Below are 22,449 nucleotides of genomic sequence, written 5' to 3' on the forward strand. Positions count from 1 at the left end.
TCTGATATGAATCACATAAAACTGAAATCACAGTTGTGGCTGTAATGAACACAACCATTCTCATCTGCAGCTCAGTGCCCTTTCCATTATAGAGATTGTTGACAGAACCTAGTTACTTCTGGCTATTAAATCTAAAAATCTCCATTTTTAAAATATTTACTTTTGCATAAAACTGTAGAGGTGTGTGTGGTGAGTAGGGGGATTGTGGGGGTGAGAGGATTCATCAGACACAGTGAGGAACAGTATAGACAGATCTACTGAAGCAGAGGTGAGACAGGAGAGGGCTGCTGCACCATGTGTGGATTAGCTCCCTGGGATCAAACATAGGTGGTTGCAGTGGTAGCACTGAGACTTTGCACCCAAAGAGGCCCCCCCTTTTTTTTTAATTGGTTGTTAGACAGAGGTCACCCTCAGCGACTCCTCAGGTCAAAAGATGCACCCTGTTATAGTGCACAGAATCGTCATTTGCTTGCTTCCAGTTAAAAGTTTATCCTTTCTCGTCAGAGCCACTTGATCAGTGAGGTACACCCAGGAAAATCTCTTTTAATGTATTTGTCACCAACTGAGTAGGGATTGTGATTACATTTGCAGGATTCCTTGTGTCTTGTAACACATAATCATAGGGTAACTCAACTACTTTTCAGGCATTAAAAGTCTGTTTATGCACAAAAATTAGCAGTCATTCAGGTCTGTTGGATTTCTGTGTTAATTACATGTTGGATATGATGATCTGCTAACTGTGATGTACTAAAACAACAAATCCTCATTGGACAACTCTAATCAGAGGCAGGTTGGGCAGGTCGCAGGCAGAAGCCCTCTGGCCTGCACCATCGCAAGGTAAGTCTAGTTCTCACCATTGAGTTAAGAATGGCTCATATTTTTACTAAAGCAGTTTAATTATAAGAAAAATATTTACTTCAGAATCACAAATCTTTAGGACTGGGGGAAACACATACTTCCAGGTGATCAACAATCAATTCCCCTCAGTTGCTTTCCTCACAAGTGGCTTTCTACCAGCAACTTTAATCAGCCTGAGATTTTTGGTCACTTATAAATATCAGGGCATCATTCCTTGCGCTGAATTGAAATATGTCACTTGGTAGTTTCTTTTGCTGATTCTAGATCTACTCTGAGCCCCCCAAAATCCATTCTTTTCTTACCTGATCTCTTTTTGGATGCTGGACACTGCAGACTTGTCTCCCCTGACTAGAAAATAGTGGTGAATCTCCCATACACAATTTACTGAGCTATTAGGTTACTTTTTTAGGAGGGGGAATTATCAATGTTTTATAGAGCCCATCACAACTGGAAAAGGTAATTTTAACATGTGTATTAACACAAAATTTCTTTAAAAGTTTTGACCAGTAAATTGCTTACAGTTGGATTTGATCTTTTTTTTTTCTTTTTTCTTTTTTTTAATATAGAGTGAAAGAGAAACCATCACTTTCTTTGCACAAGAGGACAGCAGTTTCCCTGCACAGACTGGCCCCAAAGCCTTCAAAATTCCCTACTCCATTAGACAACGAATTTGTGCTACATTTGATACCCCCAACGCCAAAGGCAAGGACTGGCAGATGTTGGCACAGAAAAACAGTATCAACAGGTAATTGGGGGCACCTTCTGGAAGGATTCTATGAATAAAGCTTTGGAAAATAAAGTGGTATGGGTGTATCCATGTGATTTCCAGGCCCTGCCAACTTTGTGGATTGCTCTGACTATACTTCATGTGAGGTCTAGCTAGGTGGAGAAAGAGCAAGAATATGATCCCAGATAGGGCATTTCCTGCCATCCTAGTTTTCTTTTGGGACAATATGGAAAAAAATTCTCTTTGATCCTGGTTTTATATCCACGTTTGCTCACTGGGCCACCGAAATGGGTTTAGTCAGTGTCAACCTGTTGCTTGTCAGGGATCCAAGAAGAGCGTTGAGCCAGTGACACAAAACAGCAGCTTTCTTATACCTATTCCAACCTTCAGCATTGCTTGATCCTTTGGGACCCTGCTCAGTCTGCAAATGTGGGTACCTCACAAAAGGAAAGCTCAAGGATGAGAACTCAAGACAGAAGGCAGAAAGCATTAAATAAGCAAAAGGCTTAGCTAGCACTGTGAGTGAGTACGCTGCTCATCCTGACACAATCACTGCGCTGCGGAACTGGGGTTGAGCTGAGAACAGAGGGAATGTGATAACAGGCTTTGCTCTGTGTGAGAAAGACAGGTGCGATGCTTTCCAGTGGAGCAGTGGTGGGACAGGCAGGTTGGGTACAGCTGAAGGGGTAACTCGCAGGGAGAAGGCATTGACAATGGTTCCTCTTTCACTACCCTACCTCATGCCCCAGAATGATCAGGAAGAATCTCACCAGCAGTTTTCATTTCCTTTTCTTTTGGTACCATTTTTTTCCTTTTGAAGCAAAGTCTATTTTCTTACTGTTTGACTTGCTCTGTCATTTCCATTTTTTGTTCTTTATTCTCACAGATATCCTACCTGCCTCTTTCTTCTCTGAAAGGGAAGGTGCATGTCTGCCAAGAAAGGATAGTGTGTGCCTCCCTGTTTCCAAGGAACCCAGAATCTAAGAACCAAAGGCCCAACTAGAAAGCAGTCAGGTTCAGAGAAGAAAATCAAGAGAGGAGGATGGCAGCAAGGGAAGTCTGGCTTTACAGAGACAGGCAGGTCCAAAAAATAGATACATTCTTGAAAAGGCATATATTGAATAATGAAAGAATACCCAAAAAATGCCTGAATGTAGGGGGGGGGGGAATTAGGTTGAATATTTCACAGCCACTTTGACAAAGGATGAGATGTCTCGTTTATAACCCATGAACACCATGACTATGTCAAATTCATTTTCCGATCAACAAGGAGACCAGCATGAAAATCAAACCTAGAGAATGGAATTGGGTTTTATAAAAGAAAAATAAAGGAGCAATGGGCAATACCAAATACATCATTTACCAGCTACTGTTTCCTTTTCTACCAATGCAGTTCATAGATTTCAAACTACATTAACTCTAATCCATAATGGCTATGAGAGTTTATGATTTTTAATTCACCGTTTACAAGAAAATAATTGCCACCAAAACATCTGTGTACCCATGGACGCTGTTAATTTACTGAACGAGAGTGTACATGTTCCTGCCTGTTCCGTTTTATTCTCCATTTATAGTAGACAAAAGGAACTACAGATGTGCAGCAAACTCGACAGTTGCAGATCTGGCACAGTGCGGAAAAGCGTTTCCAAGTGAGGGACTTAGGTGAAGCACCCCATATGCCTGGGCCTTATGACCGCTCTGGAGCAGGCCAGCCTTCCAGGGGCCAGGGTCATAAAACATGGGCACTTGGGTGTGTGCACATTTGTTTGGTTTTATGCCAACACCGCAGTATCTCCAGGAATGCCTAAATTTATTTGACATAAGAAATTCAAAGAACCAACTTTTTGGCAATTGTTTAACAAAGGGCCAGAAAATGTGGCTCTCCAATAAATCCAAGTTATTCCCTTGAATGTCCCTAATTGGTAGCCAGTTCAGATAGCATGATCACATGTATTCCACTTCTATATTTAAATCTTAACTTTTTTCAATTTGACTTCAGTGAATGGAAATACTAGCTTTCCTTTTCTCTAGTTTAACTTTACAATGGCAAAACTGTAGTGTGAGAATAATTCAACCAAGAAGGTCAGGTAGCTTATTTTTATTAAAGAACAAGGCAGCAAATAGTTTATGCCACATGGGACCTACTGCAAGTACATGGCAGCTCTGAATCTGCAGAGTGAAAGCGGCCAGAGAAAAGGCACAAATAAATATATCAGAGTTCCAGTAAGCCTTATTTCTAATGAACAGACAATGACCCCTATTTGCTATTTGGCCTACAGTACATAGTTTGTTCATAACTTCCTCCCCCTCTACCCAGTTTAAATGAGTCCATTAGTAAAAATTTGATAGGCTCTTGTTACTACAGTCTAAGGAACCCTGGGAGATGAGCTTATTAGTTCTGCATCCACATCTTGGGGAGAGGCACAAGATGAGACCTTTCTGCAAGCTGGTGTGGTTCCAGGAGAGATAGACACCAAGATATTCAGAGATGCAGAACAGAAGAGCTGGTAAAATTGGCCTTATACTATGTTGGCTGTATCTCACTCTTACTTTGGAGGAATTGTCAAATCCCTTTTATGTTTCCATTACTAGACCAAAAATCTCTGTCTTGCATGGGAAGAAACATATGTGACAAAGATGAAGAGGATTTTCAGATGTAATTTGTCACAACTTCCTATTGTGTGATCCCAACTCACTGACTTTTTCTCTTATAGTTCTAAGTGACATCACATGGGACTAAGCAGCAGTGTGTGTGAAAGGCAGATCTGATTGTCACTCTGCCAATATTTGGGGGTAAAGCAGCAGTCTCACGGTTCAAGATTTTATCAACTGTGGGAACGGGATTGCATCCTCGAGAGAATAATGAACACGAAACTCAGAGTCCCTCCTTCTGTTCAGAGACTCACCTACCTTGATGTTCCTGACTTTTCCTGTCCTTTCAATTTCCAAAAATCTTATGAAGTTAGTAAAGCAGCAGTCCTCACATCATGAAGAGTTTTTAAAGGGAGTGAAGAAAAACATTTGCTTTCATTTTACTGCCAGTGAAAAATGTTCTCCTACCCTCCTTTTGGTACAACGCAAATGTCACTGATGATGATCTGCCTTTTTGCCAAACAAGTTTCTACTTCGATCTGAATAGGAGAGAAAAGACATGGAATATAAAGTTAAAGCTTAACAATTGATGTGAATGTGAGAAATGTCAGTGGTGTGTGCCGGAAGGCGGCAACACAGGTGGCCTGGGCACTTGCCTGGCATATGGATCGCACTAAATAAGCTGCACAGCCTAGCAAAGACTGTCATGGGTAGCAGTTGCACTGATATATTCTGTGAGCAAACTTTGACAATCACTTAGAGCTCATATTGGCTGCATTTCAAAGCTGAGTCTTATAAAGTTATCTTATAAATTCAACTGCGGTAACTCCAAGGTTCCTAGCCACCTGTACCTGGTAGGGAGGTTGGGCTAAGTCAAGAATTGATCACATGAAGGAGCACATAGTGGTGAGTACTGCTGTAGAGTAGTTAATTTCAAAAGCTGACTTCTTGGGCTACAAGGACTCTCCTATCTGAATTTTCTAGCACCCTTTAGTACAGTGGCACACATCTAACGCATTATCATCTATTTATGGGAAATACAACAAAATTTTCTGGGGAAAAAAAGACATGATTTTTTTCATTGGAATGCATATCTAACCTTAAAAAAAAAAAACTTGCCTTCTGTAAAATAGAATTGACTTGAACAAGCACTAAAAGATTTTGAAAGTTGGTCTCAAAGGAAAACAGGATACTTGACTGACATTAAAGAAGACCTTTTTTTTTTCCTCAGGTCTTACTATCTGACATTCTACGACTGGGTCATTCTCCTTTAAGGTTTCATGATTTGCATATTCCAGAAACCCTTATGAAAACATAAGCAGCTTGACCAAGTTGCTATGGGAACAGATGCAGGATAAAGTTCATGAGAAATGGAAGGATGAATAGAAGGGAAGCAGCCAGAATAGAAAAAGATTTCTAAATGGAAAGCAGATAACTATGTTTTTGGTTGGTTGAATAGCTGGTTAAAATAGTGTAAATATATTTCAGATATTAGCATTCCTAGGATATGGTACAGAAAAGGAGAGCAAATGCAACTCCTCAAATCTCATGGCCGATAACCAGTGCTGTAACAACTTGATTTCCACCAAATCTTCTTTTAACATAACCTCTAATGAGAAGCAGCACCTTTTCAGTTCAGGTGGTGGTGTCTGGGCTCATTCCATCTAAGTCATCAACTCTTGAAACTATCCACTAACCTGAAACTGAAAACAGTCAGTCGGGGGCCAGGTTAGTGGTAAACAGGCTATACAGGGCTTGGGGGTGGCAGACCTCCATCCTAGGGCAGGATAGAACAGAAACACTTACATTCTTTTGTGAGAAAACAAAGTCACACTTCCATTGTGCACTCCAGGACTGGTGTGAAGGGACATTGCGTTACTTCTAGGCAAGAGATTGAGTTTGTGCTGTGTTTGAAGGAATAGGTTTTCTCCTTTAAACTAATACAGTTCTCAAAATAATGGACATGCCAAGTCCCTTTATAGCCTAAATAATCCCCTGCACAAGTGCAGTCTCAGATAGCATTCGCAATGCCAGTCTGCTGAAAGATGGTGTTTTCAGAATTTGAGAAAATGAAATTACAGGAAGGATTTCACCTAATACATTACTATCTTTTAAGTGATTAACTATTTCTTTTCAATTATGTCAATTATGTGTTGAATGAATCACATACTGACTATTTTGCAAAGCGAGAACACGTCTCCCCTTGTTCTGTGGTCTTTTTTCTATTAGGACCAAGGCTGCTTATCACACTTCCCCCTCAGAATGCCTGAGTGTGTCTCGTAATTACTGAGAAAAATTTAATGTAAACAAGTCTTCTTTTTAGTGGTATATATAATTAAAAGAAGACTAAAGACTGGACTTGATTGACCTCTTTGCCTTTCATTTCCAAATGGAAGAGGGGGTCAGAGGCTAACCTGTCAAGAACGCCATTGAAGACTTAAAAAAAGCAGGATCCTCCCACTGGCCTTTCTGACAGGCAGCTGACAGGCAGTGCTCAAATCTCTGGATTTTCTTTCTCGCCCCATTTTCCAGAGAAGTAAGAATCTTTGCTATATGCCCTTTTTTCAGAGCCAACACAAGGGGCTAGACAAAAGGAAATACTGTGAGCAGAACTTTATTGCCAAGCTATTGAATGCAAAGCATCAATGAACCACTTTTAGGGCAAGACAGCATGAACTCTCAGCGTGTTGTCAGATATGTAGCTCCCTTTTGGGTTCTTCATACCAACCCCCACCCATTGGAAGTCACTGGGGGCAACAGGTAGAAGGCATATTGTGTGTATCTTTTACTTAGTCTGTAGAAAGTAAAACACTGAATTGCTTTATCCTGAAAACTGCTTCACTGTTTGAGTACCCAATGAGATTGAGGTTTGAAGATGAAAGCCTGATGAATGGACCAAATGCTTATGGTGTGTCCAATTACTGTTGCTCAGTCTAAACGGCTTTTCTCTTCTATTTGCATTTAAAGAACCATATGGAGGGCTGGTTTTGGTCACATAAGAGGCTTTCATTAAATGAGACAATTACGATGATAGCAGGGATATTAATATTTTTTCATTATGACTATGTTTCAATTCCCCATTCGGCACTATACATGAGGATTATGCACTGTTCTCGTAATGATTTTCCCCGATTTATTACAGCAGCTTAACTTAGTTTTTACTTTTATGCTGCCAACTTACACAGAAAAAAAAAGTATTTTTAATATAGGCTTTCTAATTGTCCCAAGAAAACAACCTGATTTAGAAACTGGGCAACAGTTTGTTGACCACAAATTTACTGCCATGTGTACAGCTGTCTCCCACCTCAAAGGGCTGAGTGGGATTCTAAATTCTGAATGGAATTATGCCTTGTACTTGGTGTAAGATGTCTTATGCTGGGCGTGTTAGGGTGCAGCATGCTCAAGTGTGATCCCTGCTCCATTTTGAAAGGAAAGTTGTTTTCCTAATTAGGCCTCAGAGGAGCTGACAGCTGGTGAATTGGCACATTGGACCCTGATCGCATGGTTCTGAGTAAGGGAAGTAAAAGCTCTGCGATCTGAAATTCTGAAAGAAAGGGACTCTCTTAGCCCTTAGTGGCCACACACAGCCCAGCACAAGGCCAAACATCACACACAGAGACCCAGGTCTGTGGAGAATGTTCTCTGTATCTCGGTGTCTCCAGGATGAGACAGTGAGGCCCCTTTCCTGTTATCTAATCTCTTTGTTAACTGACTGGGAATGGCAACATCTGTACCTTCTGATACATTCGCATGTGAATACAGTATTCAAACACTAAAGAATGGGTAGAATCACTAGGTTCACCTTGAATGGACAACAACTGCTTAAGTGAGACTGTGTTGTAACTGTGTCTAAAGATCTTACATGGCAGAATTTGATCATGACCCCTTAAGTCTCCCCTCCTCTTTGCACCCAGAAAAGGAAACAGAAGGCTGGGTAAAAATTCTCCATGCTAACCTAATTTTCATTATTATTTGAATATGTCATTAGTTTGAAGGTATATTTTGAAAGCTGAGATTCTAGATAACAATTCCCTCTTCCACATTTTAAGTAGGCTTGTGTCTGGCTAGTGAAATTAAATTGGTAAAGATTCATGATCTCAATTCTGTACCAGCTTCCACAAAAAGCATGAGGCTTTGAGGATAAGGGTAGAGAGAGGGAATCTCAGAAAGATGCAATCAATCGTAAAGTATCACAAACCCTTGCTGCTACTCAGGTGAATGGGAAACATGTAGACTCCTTTATGCCAAAAATAAATAGATAAGCTTAGTTTTCAAAATCACCTCAGAATTAGAATATGAAAAGACTGAAAACCTTTCCTTTCCCAAAAATCCAGTCATAAAAATTAACTATATTAAGAACCTATAACTAATGTAATCAACAATTCTTTTTAAAACTTCTTTCAAAGAGGAAAAATATATAAGTTTGAGACATCTCACTTGAAGCTTCAAGAATACTGTTTTCAGTTTGTATCCAAAAAAAAGGGGTGGGGGAGAAGAAATTGTATTCTGCTGTGTTGCCAGTATTCCCTGGACTGTGTGTGCATCTCCCCGTTGGTGCCCCAGTACACCAGCATATTCCAAAGAGAAATGGACCATGCAGAATAGTCATATTTTTTTTAAAGATTTATTTATTCATACAGAACTGGGGTACAGGCCAGAGATGCGGAGGGTGAGAGGATTCACCAGAGACAGAGCGGGGTACAGAACAGGCAGATCGCGAAGTACACTGCTGAGGGGAGCAGCGGGCGGGTCAGGAGAGGTCTGCCACGCCATGTGGTCACCTCCAGGGCAGGCGGGAATCGAACTCATGCGGAAGGGGCTTAAGCTTCTTTGTGCTGTGCTTTAACCCGCTGCGCCACCATGGAAGGCCAATTTTTAAAGGACAGTGTGGAGATAGTCACATAGATGCAGATTGTACCAACTTTCAGACATTTGAAAGGCATCTGCACACAATAACACTGTTCAAATATGTTTAAGTAAAACCTATTGCTTTAGGATTTTAGACTTGCATATTAATTATCCTGCTGTTGACAGGCGTAAATGTAGTCTAGTAGGCTGTTTCTCGCAAAGCTGATTGTGTCACTTTAATATGGCCAATATGCTCTCATGAGCATCTACTATTAAGTGGAATTTGAGATTTGTATGTTTTATGCTGAGTATGCTTATTGCAAAGAGTAAGTTTGAACCATGCTTTGGGGAGTACATTTCATTTTTATGATGTGCCTAGTCCACAAATCAAGACATCTGCAGGACTTTTTCAGAACCAAATGGCTGTCAAGGGTCATTCTCCTGGGTTACACCTCTTCCTCTAAACAGGGGTACTTTAGTACCTTCTCACCCCAATGATTCAAGTGGTCAAAGATTCATCACAACCTCTAAACCATCTTTATGCTTCTAAGAATATTGTTACATCTTCATGCCCAGGTCTTCCTGTCATGTCTTGAAATACTAAAGATCCAAAAACACCCTTAGCCAAGATAAAGCTCTCTCCGTGCTTATGGCAGGGAACATAGTCCAGGGATTCAGCAACTTGGACTCTCTAGGTATATACTTTCAAATACAGCCCAAAACAGAAAATTCAGTCTGACCTTCTCTCACATAGCCAGTCTCTCAAGCTAGTTGGATAACCTGAAAGATAGCATCAAGAGCTAGAATTAAAATGCACAGCCAAATCAGGTCACCCAGATTTTTTTGCATTCCTTTAATGACAGGGGAAGTATATTGTATGACATGCACACCACATCACAGTGGAATGACAGTGTCTCTGATGTTTCATTGTAACACAGCCATGTTCATTCACTGACATGTTGTCTAAGGCTGTTTTCCCTCAGTCAGCAGAATTGAGTAGTTGCTCTTGAGAACATTATGTGGCTCCAACAATATTTACTATCTGGTCTTTACAGAAATAGTTTGTCAATCCCAATGTAGAATGAAGGGTAACTCTGGAGTGAACAGAATCACAGAGTGTCTAGTCTCTCCCATAGAATACTAGTCCATTATTGTTTAATAACAACACATAAGCCCTTCAAAAAAATGAGAATTGTTTGCAGCTTTTATTGTGGTGATTGCAGTCATGATTTTTTTTTTAATTTAAAACAATAGAAGGCACAAAGTATTATTCATCCACACCAGGGGGGGGGGGAAAATGTGTGTCTGTGGTCATTATCCTCATAAAGGATATGAACAGTTCACTCAGAGCCCACTCAGGACTAGTCTCTCAGTTTGACTGTCAGTTCCCCTGCATTTTGTGTCCTGCCTGATGCTGGCTGGGGTAGGACAGGTCATTGATAGAGCCACAATATCTCCACACGATCAGAAACAAGTGGAAAAACTTAAAACAAAGGTATTAAATGAAAGGAACTAGGAATCCCCTTCAGCTACTATAAAGTGAGATTGGCTTTCCCATTTTTATTAGTGTAAAAAATAACTATTTGATTCCAGTATGAGCAGGGAGAGGTGGGCAGAAGTAAAGATGAATAAACTAGAGAGAACATATTTAAGTTGACCTTCTCTTTCTCAATTAATGCTTCAGATACAGTGGAAAGTATAAATAGTTCCCTCATACTTAATGCTATTTGGCAACCAAATGGCTTGAATAGTCCCTTAAGATCTTTGAACAATAATACTTTATTCACTCAGAACTATAATGTATGTGCTCATTGTAGATGATAATGTGCCCTTAAAAGTGCTTCTAAGTGTTTGGCCCTATATGAATTGACTTAGTGAGTCTGTACTTAATATGATGATGAAAAATAGTACCATCCTCAAAACAATCATTTTTTTGGTTGACTCTGGAAAATTTTTAACTCATTTTTACCAACAGTGACATTTCTATCCCTGTTGTGAAAACATCTATGAAAACTGACCTTTAATCCTTTGTATTGTCTTATTTTCATCATTATAAAGTTATTGTCTAAAAGGTTACCATTTGTTTTCAATGAAGATCTTCCTGGAGAAAAAGCTCCTAGCAATCAATTACTCAATCAACAGGTATAAATAAATACCTGTCACAGTTCTATGATAAGTACTGTTGCCGAATGAAAAAAAAAAATTGTTAATAAGAATCTTTCCCCTTCAGATATCTGCCACATTGAAAAGGCAAAGTACATATATATGAAGTATATATAAGCTTTTATTCACATGATATTTTAAGCACATGCTTGAACTAAAAGTTCTGTAAAAAAGCTCTGTAAGAATGTGATAAACAGAGGCAAGAGCTTTCTTCAAGAACAACATACATTGAATAGAAACAAAAAGCAAACCATTGCTTATGTCAGCATTAATGGCTCAAAGAACAAAAAAGACAAGACTATATATAGCCATGTGTTTTGCATAGCTAGGTTAAAGCCAGACCAAGGAAGTCATCCATCAAAAGCAGAAACCTGATGACTGGAAATAGTTATTAGACTTTTGTTAGTACTTATTCTACTATAAGTAGAATGTTAGTAACATTCTACTAATGGTAAGGATGAGGAGTCCTCAAAAGAAACAATGAGTCAAAAATAAATGTCCAGGAGTAAAGATGAGAAAGATGGTTAACAATTACTGGAGTATTTGTTACAGTTCCAGTCTGGCAGCATGGGGGCTTCAGTTTCTAATACACAAAGTTTGAATTGTAGATATCTAGAAATAGCTCATATTAAACTGTAAGATTGGAGGTGCAGATTTAGATACTCTCCTCTGGAATTGGTAACTACTCTAGTTTAGTATATGACCCACTGAGGAAGGAATGAAGAAGAAATTAAAGATAAATCTTGACAGTTCTATGTTCATCAAGGGACAGAGAAGAAGAAATCAGATATTTTGAAAAAACAGAAGTTGCATCATCACACAAGATAATGGTGGTTTTCAAGGAGATTCATCAAGAAGCATCCACACACCCCATACTCAGAAAGAATGTACTGAAGAGATTAAGGAAAGCCTTTGAGGATAAGATCACTTATAAACATAGTTTTAACATTGGGATACACATTCGATTGCCCAGGCTCCTGCCTCAGTGGAGCTTTCTGCTCCTACTGTAATAAAATCCATTACAATTAATTTTTAATTCTCTTACAGGATCTGTATTTGTTCCCTGATTTGTATTTTCATTTTTGTTTTGTTATTCTTTTTAAATCCACTAGGAATTTATCTTATTTTGCTACACAGAGTAGCCCATCTGCTGTCATTTTGAACCTGTGGGAAGCTCGTCATCAGCACGATGGTGACCTTGACTCCCTGGCCTGTGCCCTGGAAGAGATTGGGAGGACACACACAAAACTCTCGAACATTACAGAATCGCAGCTCGACGAACCCGACTTCAACTACAGCAGGCAAAATGGACTCTAGTCCACGTCGTCTCCTGAGAGTGATGGCCAGCTTCGGGACACTTGCTTTAAATGGGAAAGAAAGAGGCAGCTTTCTGCCCAGTGGGATTTGGGGAATTCAGGCTTCATTTACAATCAGTGAGAACCCCTGGTTGAAGAAACTACATTTTATATAGGTAAAATATGTTAATAGGGCAAAGTACAAGTTCTCTTAACTATCAGAGGGCTCTGCTGCCTCCTCTGACGTATCCACACTGGGGCTAACATTTGTTGAATGCCTCAGATTTGGAGTGGCAAGGAGAAAGAGCGAGGACATAGCTAGGTAGCAGTGACTATGGGGAAAATGAGCTACAATAAAGCTGGGAAGACAGAGGATGAATAAGTGCATGTTTTCTAACAGGTTTTTAATGATGTGGCCCAAAGAGCCAGCTGATTCTGTGACCAGATTGTCAGAGTTTTCTACCAACAGGCATCCATGATGTTGGCAGTCGTTGTTAAAACTGGCTTTTAGAAGTGACAAACGGTTGCCAACCTCTTTGTGTGACCTTAGCAACATTAAGAACACTTGGAGTTTAGGATCTGAGTACATCACACCAGCACCAATACCCTATCTACCCTAGCCACTCAATGGAAACAAGACTTGGAGGTAAGCTAGACTACAACCAGTCCTTGCAGTGTCTACCATCTTTTTTTTGTCAGAGGCAAATCTACCCACATTTTTTCTTCGCCTTCCTTCCCCACTACAGTAGAGGTTTCTAGATGCATAATCAGACTGTTCAGTATGGAAAAGTATTTCTCATAATTAAACAAAGATGGAACACCTTACACCCATCTAAGTCACTAAATTGTAGACTGAGTTTATAACAAAGCTACGAAATAGATTTGAAGACTAATTCAAATCTGATCCAAGGAAACTTAGGAAGTGTTGATGTCACAAAGAAGCTGCAATTCTAATATATAGTTGTTCCAGTTTTCCCAAAAATCATTGTTATTTGGGGAAAGGTGTTTTACTATACTTTTCAATCTAGGTTCTTGGTGTTTTCTTGTCTTTTGGTACTGTTATCACCAAATCGCTATAGAGCTATAAGTCATCTCTTTTTGCCTCTTGAGAAATTCACAGATAGACTTTGCTCTAATGACATCCCAGTAAATAGATCTGAGGAATACTTCTACCACCATGTCCAAGAACCACAGGCATTATTGAGGGAGCTTTCAAGCTCTGATTACTCAATCTCAACAAGCTTTCTCCACAGAACCATTCTGACATGGTTTTTTGTTTCAGAAGAGAGATAATTAGATTGTAGGGAATTAAGTTCCACAGTAAATCATGATCTCCATCTTAACATTTCAACTTTTCTCCCGTTAAATCCTTTTTGAAAGGATGACCTGGTAGACTAAGGATGAATGGATCTGTCCCTGCTCATCTTCTGGTGGATGTTTTAATTAACCATCCACAATCAGGGCAGCCCAGCCCTAGGACCTAGATTAACCACAAGGCAAATCAGCTAGTTGAATATCAATTAAGCTAGAATAAAATTGGTCAGGAAATGAGAGAGATGAAGAATACTCAGTAGTGGGGATATGATCAGTTTTTTGTTTTTTTTTAAACAAAGTTTTTGCAAGTCCAAGTTTAAAGAAAAAATCTTATAAATCTCCACCTATGTGAAAAACACCTAAATATTAGTTGGATTATGATATTATGGTTAAGACATTGAAGAACTCTTAAATGTTGGTCATTTTCTCTAGTATGTGGTATAAATGGTCTCCTATATTTGATAGAAGGCTTTGCTACATGAAATTCAAAAGCATCATGCTTTTCTCAGGAACCAAAGGCATATTATATGGCATGAAAAAGTCCTCTTGGAACTATCATACATTTTCAAAATACCGTATCTAAATCAGGTGAACATCCTTTGCCAGTGTATTCAACTTGTTTATTTCTCCTAGGAAACAATGGAAACCATATAAAGTGTTAATCATTTAACATCCCTGATATAGTTTCTGGAATAGAGAGAAGTAGAAGTAGATGGTTAACCTCCCAAAATAAGTGACAAAGTGTTGTTTACCATGGGTGGTATATAGAAAGAATAAGCACTAACTATTGGATAAGAATTTATAGAATTGACAGTATAGAGCTTCAGTTAGTATCTATCTTGGAGGATTAAAAAAATAAAACCACCTTACCATTTTTTTCTTCTTCCCTTCTAATTGGTTTTTATAATAGCTTCATTTTTTTTTCTGTGCATCCACACAGATCATTTTTAGAGTTTAAGACAAATGATAACTTTAATTTCCCTAGAGTAGATCTAGATTATTCCAGGTAAGGTTATCAATTTGTGAGTACCTAGAATTTCCTCCCATAGATTTTTCTTGGGGCTGTCCTATTGAATGACAAAGGTAGCAAATTAACATGACTCATCTGTGATTTCAGCACAAGGTTCAAACACTTCATTTTGTTCCTTCTTTACATTTATCTTCTGTTAGTATCATACATAGGATTTCTACAGAAATCTATGAAGTCCTGTGGACATTGCATGTTTATATCACACAGTATTGTACAGTAGAATTCCAAAGAGAACCCATGTTTGTGAGATTTATGGGCCAAGCTGTATGTATGTTTGTTTGTGGTAGAAGCATGAAATTGCAGGTCACTCAGATTTAGCGGACATTTGAACTTAGGGCTACTCACTGTGACACAAACCCTTTTTCTGTTTTAGTATTAGCCTGCCCCCACACAGATACCCCTCCTAGAAAGAGATTTATTATCAAGCAAAAAGTCTTAGTGCAAAACGAACCAAGAAATTAAAAGTGGTCTTTAATAACTTGGCAGGTTGCTTAAAATTTTTACAAATATTCCACTTAATACCAAATCTTTCAGTCCTCAAATGTATTTAAGTCTAATGGTCATGCTTCAAACATGACTTAAAATATGCCACCAAAATGGTGCACTTCACAGCTTCCCAAATTGCAGTATCATAAAGTTAATTTACAGTTTTTATAACATTGCTTGTGCAGTCTTACTGGTTTACATTAAACTCTTTTAAGCCAAGAGGAAGTTCACTTTATGAATTTAAATGCAAGCTTCATTTACCGGTGTAGAAAGTATCATAAAACTCAGATGTGTGCCCACAAAAATTTTACTGACCTTTTTTGTAAGAGATGAATAGGAATCGACACAGTTCTCTTTAAAGAAAGGAACTATCCTCATTTTTATCTCTAGTTGCAGACATGTTATCTTGTATGATGGTCCCTTTTGGTTTCCTTTAGGAAGGGACATTAAGCCAAATTGCTAAAACTGGGTTCTCTTTGGATTCAAAGTTTAAGTTTATTGCAAATATTTTCATAGACAAATTTGGACATTAAAACAGCATATTTGGTTTTAAATACTATCCTCTACTTGCCAATCTTCTGGCAAAATACATGAATTTCAAGATATTATATTAGCTTTTCCTGTGTTTTTTTTTTTTCACCGCTTTTCAATCTCTTAGACCCTCTAAGTGTTGAATAATATAGCTATCAGATGTATTGAAGATAAAAGTTGTTTCAGAGGTCTTTGTTCCAGATCTGTGAAGGTCACAGGAACCATATGACGGTACTGAGAAACTTGCTTCTCAGGTCCACTGTGTGGCTCATTTTCATTAATTTCCCTCATGAAACATTGCGACGTTCTGAATCCTTAGTAACTCCCATTATCTGGACTAGCGGTGACATACACAGCAAATGGGAGAGCAAAATGTTGTCCTACAGATGTGACAAAATTTTATTAGCCCTTTGGTGTTAGTTGCCATAGCACTGTATTTGAAAATTGATGCTTTAGCCACAAGTTGAATGGCCACTTTCCGCAGTTTCCACTGTTTTGTCTGCATAGAATTTTCCTGAACTACAAGCAAAAATGTGTTGTCAAATGTCACAAAGTGAAGATGTTACTACTCTTAGATGTGTTGCATATTTTGTTTTTACTTTCCAAACTCTTTCAAAAGCTGCAGTTACAAAGCTGTTTGGCTGTATTGACAGCATGTGGTGTTTTTCGCAAAAGCAATTCTAGGAGAGCCAGTGTCTACCTCAGACCCTTCACATCCCCACTCCAGGGGCAACAAGATCCGAATGGCTATTTGTACGCTGTCTGTTTTTTCACAGGATAAAAGGGGATGCAAACCAGACCTGGCCATTAGTCACTAGTGTGTAGTACTGTGATCTGAAATAGGAAATTTAACTCACATAGAATAATTGTGGTTTTTGAAGCAGCTACTTTGCTTTTTTTCCTTTTGCTGTGAAGATCATGGATTTGGAATGTCCTCATGAGGTGGGCCTAAGACAATAACAAAACCTGCATGTCTTAGAATCCACTCTCCATCTGAACCCAAAGGAAAAAAAAAAAAAAAAGGCGGTAAGCTTCATGTTTAGGCCTATACTGCAAAATTTCCTCCTCTGCCCCTAATATTGAGTTTAGTAAGAAGTGCATCTTTTCATCCCCCAAAAAATTATAGTCTTGAATTATGAAAGTAATCACCAAATTTAATACCATCAATTTTTTACTAAAATGGAAGTGGTCAATATTTTACATAAGGCATGATAGCAATGAAAATATCTTTTTGCTTCAATTTTGTTAACCTCACAAAATATTTACATCAAATTCCAGAACTGAAAAATATAATTCCCTTAAAACCTGATAGATAATAGTAGATAGGTAGAGATTTAATGGATTCTGTTGAATCATGAAAAGGGATGATTGTTGAGGGGTCTATAAAAAGAACATCATGCCTTTTGACCCCATTACTGAAACAGACTTTACAGTCAGAAAAAAAGATAATAATTCTAATATCCTTCCATTAGTGAGTTTTGGTGATGGTAAAGGGAAATAACCCTTTACCAGGAGGCTTTGATCTACCCCTCATTAGAGGAAAACTTTAAAATGTTCAATTGGAAACCCTTTCCAAGCTTTGTCTTAGCCTATATTGGCTACTCCCATCCAAACTTTTTATGAAGGTGGGGGTTGGGGTAGAGGGAAAATCAGTTTGTGGGAATTTTCTGGTCAGGAAAACAATTTTTCTCCCCTGAAATAAAGACTTGCTTAAAATCTTTCATTCTTCATAATTGTTTCTAATTGATACAGGCAATCCAGTTAAGTCTTGACCTAGAAATATTGCAAATATAAGCAAATAGAGGAAAACTGGCTTATTCTCCTGACCCAAACTCAAAATATAATTTTTTACTTCCATTTCTGTATGGAAGAGTTTTAAAACAGATTTCATTTTGTTCTGTTTATTTTGGGAAGGTGTGTGGGTGGGGGGGGGTGTCTTTCAAGTGATTCATATCTCAAAACCCATACCACTCTCAACTTTTATTTGATGTGTTCAAAGCTGGAAAAAAAAAAAAGCAAAACTGAACACTTAATTTGACATGAAGCTGAAGGAGTGAGCAAGCCAGAGCTGAGAGTTTAAATAAAGCATGGCCTTGGCTTCATACCACACTTTTTGTGCCTTGTATTATCAATGTAAATTCTGAATGTTGTACAGTAAATACTTGGATGGACTTCTTAGAAAAGGCTGCACTGGCTTCTTTTTCAGCACATGTACAGATCTATAAATATATATACATATATATTTGGTAATGCCAAACAGCTGTGTTATATTGTATTGAACAAAATGGACAGTTTGGATGTTTTATGTAGAGTTTGCAAAAAAACTGGATGGTTACAGACTTTTCAAGATAAATGTACAGAAGTAAATTACTGCATACCAGTTATTTATGAATAAAGAGTCTTTTATTGACATTTTAGGATATTCCATGAGTGAAACTTTGACATCCCAAATCCCAGTGAGGACCAGTTTTGTGCTCTTCCTGCCAGCTATGGCCTAACAGGGGCTGGAATACACTCCACATCAAATACAATTTCCAAATACCTGTTACCATACTGAACCTGATTTTTTCCTTCTGGCCTCTTGGATGAACCACTTGCTATGAAGTAAAGATGAGATTATCATCTGACATTTCCACCCCACCTAACATATATAGGTACACAAATGCTCACACACACACATACACCCCTGTCATGGGGTTATAATTTTATGTATGTGAGCTAATCAGTCTTACCATCCCTGGGTTGCTATTTACCTTATTCATCAGAATGCTGGAGTTATTTTTACAGATTACATAGATTTTTCTGCCAATCCCTGAGGAAATTTTAAGAAAATAAATACAAAGTTGCATCTTGACTAATTGAACCTGCTCTGAAATAGTTTTTAAAAGGCTGCAAGTTCCCAAGAATTTAATCATAACTACAAAGAGCTGATCAGAGCCAGTTTAAACAGTATGATCTATTCAGATGGTTTCTGATCTCTTTAAACAAGTTACAAGTTAAAGAGTCAATGTTTATTTAAACTATTATTTTCCAAAATACCACTTCCATAGAAATATTTTTCTTCTTCAAATAGTTGAGAGACACTATGTAGAGTAAGATACAAATCATTCTGTACGCTATATTCTAAAAAAAAAAAAAAAAAAGATCTAGCTCAAGCTCATGCTTACAACATCTCTCTATGAGGGAAATCTATGCAACATATCCTGAACTTTCCACCATGTCACTCTTTTTCCAGATCTTATAGGACTAGTAGCATGGGTATAAATACCCACTAGAATGATTGCATGTGGTTCCTACCATCTTAAGTTCAGAATCACTCTAAAACTGAATAAAATATATGTAAGTTACTGGTAAAATGAGAATTGATTCTAATTAAATTAGGCAAATCAATATGGTTATTCAAACATTTCAGATCTTTGAATAGTTAAGAGCAAGTAAATCTAATTTGAATTGGTCAAATATATTTTAATTAGAAAATGGCTAGGATTGTCATAAAGATACAGTTGGAACTATCTTGTCTTGGTGAAAACAAACTAGCTTATACCTTTAAAAAAATTTCCAAACTTCTCTCATTAGAAACTAAGTCTGAGTGGATTAAAATGCGTAGGGCCAGTTTATATTCTATGTATCCAACATTGTTAAAATTTGGTTAAACTTTAATAGGGACTATTCATTCAAAAACGAGTAACTTATTATGTAGTACATGCTAGAATCTGGGTTCAAATCTGTATTTGTGTCAGGCAATATGCATAACATTTCAATTTCTACAACAGAGATAACAGACTTAAATTCTTTCAAAATCGGATGATTAAGTGAAGAAAATACCTTTAAACCCTTTAGCACATTGCATGGTATTTAGTAAGTATCCATTGTGTTTTGAATTTTTATCTCACTTTAGAGAGGCATAGTAGTTAATGTGTTCCGAGAACAGAGGCTGGGGTAATCCTGGCCTTGAGCAAGAAATCTTGAAAGGTGATCATCGTATCAAGAGAGAGGGCTCAAAGTAAATAAGATAAAGTATGATGACTAAACACATTCAACTGTATTTGGCTCATTTGAGTTCTAAGCTTGAGACCTCTTAGAGCATTCTTTTTATGTCAAGTGACATGACAAAGGGTTAAAAATGTACTGAACTTCAGTGTCTAATATCTAAAGGTTTTAAGGAAATAATTACTACCTCTGAAAGAAGAGAAACATTTTACAATATAAAGTTGATGTTTAAAATGGCTTATAAAAAGTCTCTACTAAGATCCCATAATTCCACCCATGTAGAATGATTTTAGGACAAAGTAGGTAATGGAGACAAATACATATTTAAAAGGTATTACTGAGACAATAGTTTTAATTGACTGCTTTCCTGATGCCAATAACACAAAATGTGACAACATACACAAGTGAACTGAGAGTTATCTGGGTAACGTCACCTTCTGTTGTGCCAGAATGTCAGCTACCACTTAGGCTCTCATGAAAGACACTGACTCAGCCTTCAAGACAATTACACTGCATTGAAACATTATTATCATTCCATCAAGCAAGTGCTGTGAAAGGGGTGAGCACAGGAGTTAAGGGAGAGTTAAAGAGGTACAGCAAAACCAGTTCTGTTGTGTGAGGGAAAAACTCCAAGGACACGTTTCCACTTGGCTAAGATTTATAGCTGTGATATAACATAGCTATTTTACAGCAATACTTTATAACAAATGCCACCGTTTGTGACTTCAAGTAAAAAAAAAAATGTTATTCTCACAAATATACAGGGCAGTTGAGAGGCCTTCCTGATGGGAGGCTTGGCTTAGGTGACCTTTACTGAGGTTCCTTTCATGGGAGAACACTCAAGCTTTAACACAATAGTCAATACTTTGGAATACATTCAAGGTACTAGGTACTTCACATGGATTCTACTCAGCAGCCAAATTAAGTCAGTGCTAGCATTAGTATTACTTGTATTTTGTAAATAGAAACACTGAAGAAAAGATCTTATACTAAATACTCACTTTGCCTAGGCTATTGTTCACAAAAATTTCCAAATATGTATAAACCACTAACTCCTGGAGAACAAGCATGTTGCTTCATTTCACTTTAAATTTTGGAATTCAGTTTTCTATGTATGAGATAAATTGGATGCCTCATCCCAATTTAGTTTAGTACAGGTTTTCTTCAAAATTTCCAGCCTTCCTTCACTTACCCATTACAAATTTCTTATTACTAAACAATCCATAGCAACCTTTTTAACACTTCAACTCTTGCCTATGAATGCCTATTCATGTTCATCTTGAGCTAGTAAAAAAAAAATATATATCCTCAAACTAAGGAATGAGTTATATTTTTGTTCAACCTTATATAGACTACTTTTAAAAGATGAAGGGATCTTTTCAAGAAATGAAGTTGATGGTATCAAATAACCTTACTCTGTGCCCAGAGAAAAATTCAATATATCCTTCCTTCAAAAGGGTGAGTGCCAGGAGTCCAGCCACAGATAAGATGCTCTGCATTTAAGTAAAAAAGGCCCAGAGCAGTTTAAAAAGTCACTAACTTAAAAAAGCTGTGATCTCTATGGAAAACTGGAGGTTCCTCAAACTGCTAAAAATAGAGATTCCATATGACCCTAGGCATCTACCCAAAAGACACAAAACCACTGATTCAAAAAGATACCTGCACCCCCATGTTTATTGCTGCGTTATTTACAATTGGAAAGCCATAGAATCAACACAAATGCCCAAAAGTAGATGACTGGATTAAAAAGAGGTGGTACATATACACAATGGAATATTACTCAGCAACCAAAAAAAAAAAAAAAAAAAAAAAAAAAACACATGCCTTTTGCAGCTACATGGATGGACCTGGAAAAGATCATACTTAAGTGAAATAAGCCAGAAAGAAAAGGAAAAATACCAGATGGTTTCACTCATAGCAGGAGTATAATGGACCAGGTGAGAAAATAATAATAATGACCAGTGGAGTGGGGAATGGGATCATAAACAGTGGGGGGAGAGAAAGGCACTGGACTATGGTGATGGCACAGGGTGATTTGGTAATGGGAAGCCCATGGGGGATTACAACTGAGATGGAAAATGCACAAAATGTTGTAAAAGTAAACTTATATTATTAAAAGAAAAAAAAATGATCTTAGCTCTCAGGCCTGCTAAGTGGAGGCTCACACAACTCATTTAACTTTTTGAGTCTCCATTTTTAACATCGTGAATATCATGTCCCATTTCCTGTATTTGGCTACAGTAGGGATCATGAGTAATATTATGTGTGAGGGAAAAAGTTCTACATTCTAGTAAGTATTGTACAGATATTTTAGTATAATGATATTTTAGTATCAATGGTACATGAAAAATCAGAAGTAATACTTTTAGATCAAATTAATTGCTAGACATGCAGAAAAAAAAAAATTAAGTGATCCATTGCTTGTTCTTTCATCTCTTTGATCCTGAGGTTGAATAATTTGGTCAGGTTGCCCAGAGAACCAGAGACAGACTCTTCTAGCATCAACTTTAAAAAGCCAAATACTTTTAAGATCATAAATATAACTGTCATAGGACAAAATTATCTATATGTGGTTCAGTCCACTATATACTTGTTACCACTGAAAGAGTTAACGC

The 22,449-nt window shown here is 37.7% G+C and overlaps 1 protein-coding gene across 1 annotated transcript in view; it reads left to right on the forward strand.

The window, feature by feature from the left end:
* UNC5D (unc-5 homolog D (C. elegans)) overlaps positions 1-14,979 on the forward strand; it is a 248,729-nt gene extending 233,750 nt beyond the window's left edge. The window contains exons 18-19 of the mRNA XM_012724776.1: positions 1,425-1,603; positions 12,301-14,979. Of these exons, the coding sequence (XP_012580230.1) occupies positions 1,425-1,603; positions 12,301-12,505 (384 nt within the window). The 3' untranslated portion in view covers positions 12,506-14,979. The remainder of the gene's footprint in view (positions 1-1,424; positions 1,604-12,300) is intronic.
* Positions 14,980-22,449: the final 7,470 nt, after the last annotated feature.

The sequence above is a fragment of the Condylura cristata genome, unplaced genomic scaffold, assembly GCF_000260355.1.
Source record: "Condylura cristata isolate star-nosed mole 26May11 unplaced genomic scaffold, ConCri1.0 scaffold00014, whole genome shotgun sequence".
NCBI classification, from domain to species: domain Eukaryota; kingdom Metazoa; phylum Chordata; class Mammalia; order Eulipotyphla; family Talpidae; genus Condylura; species Condylura cristata.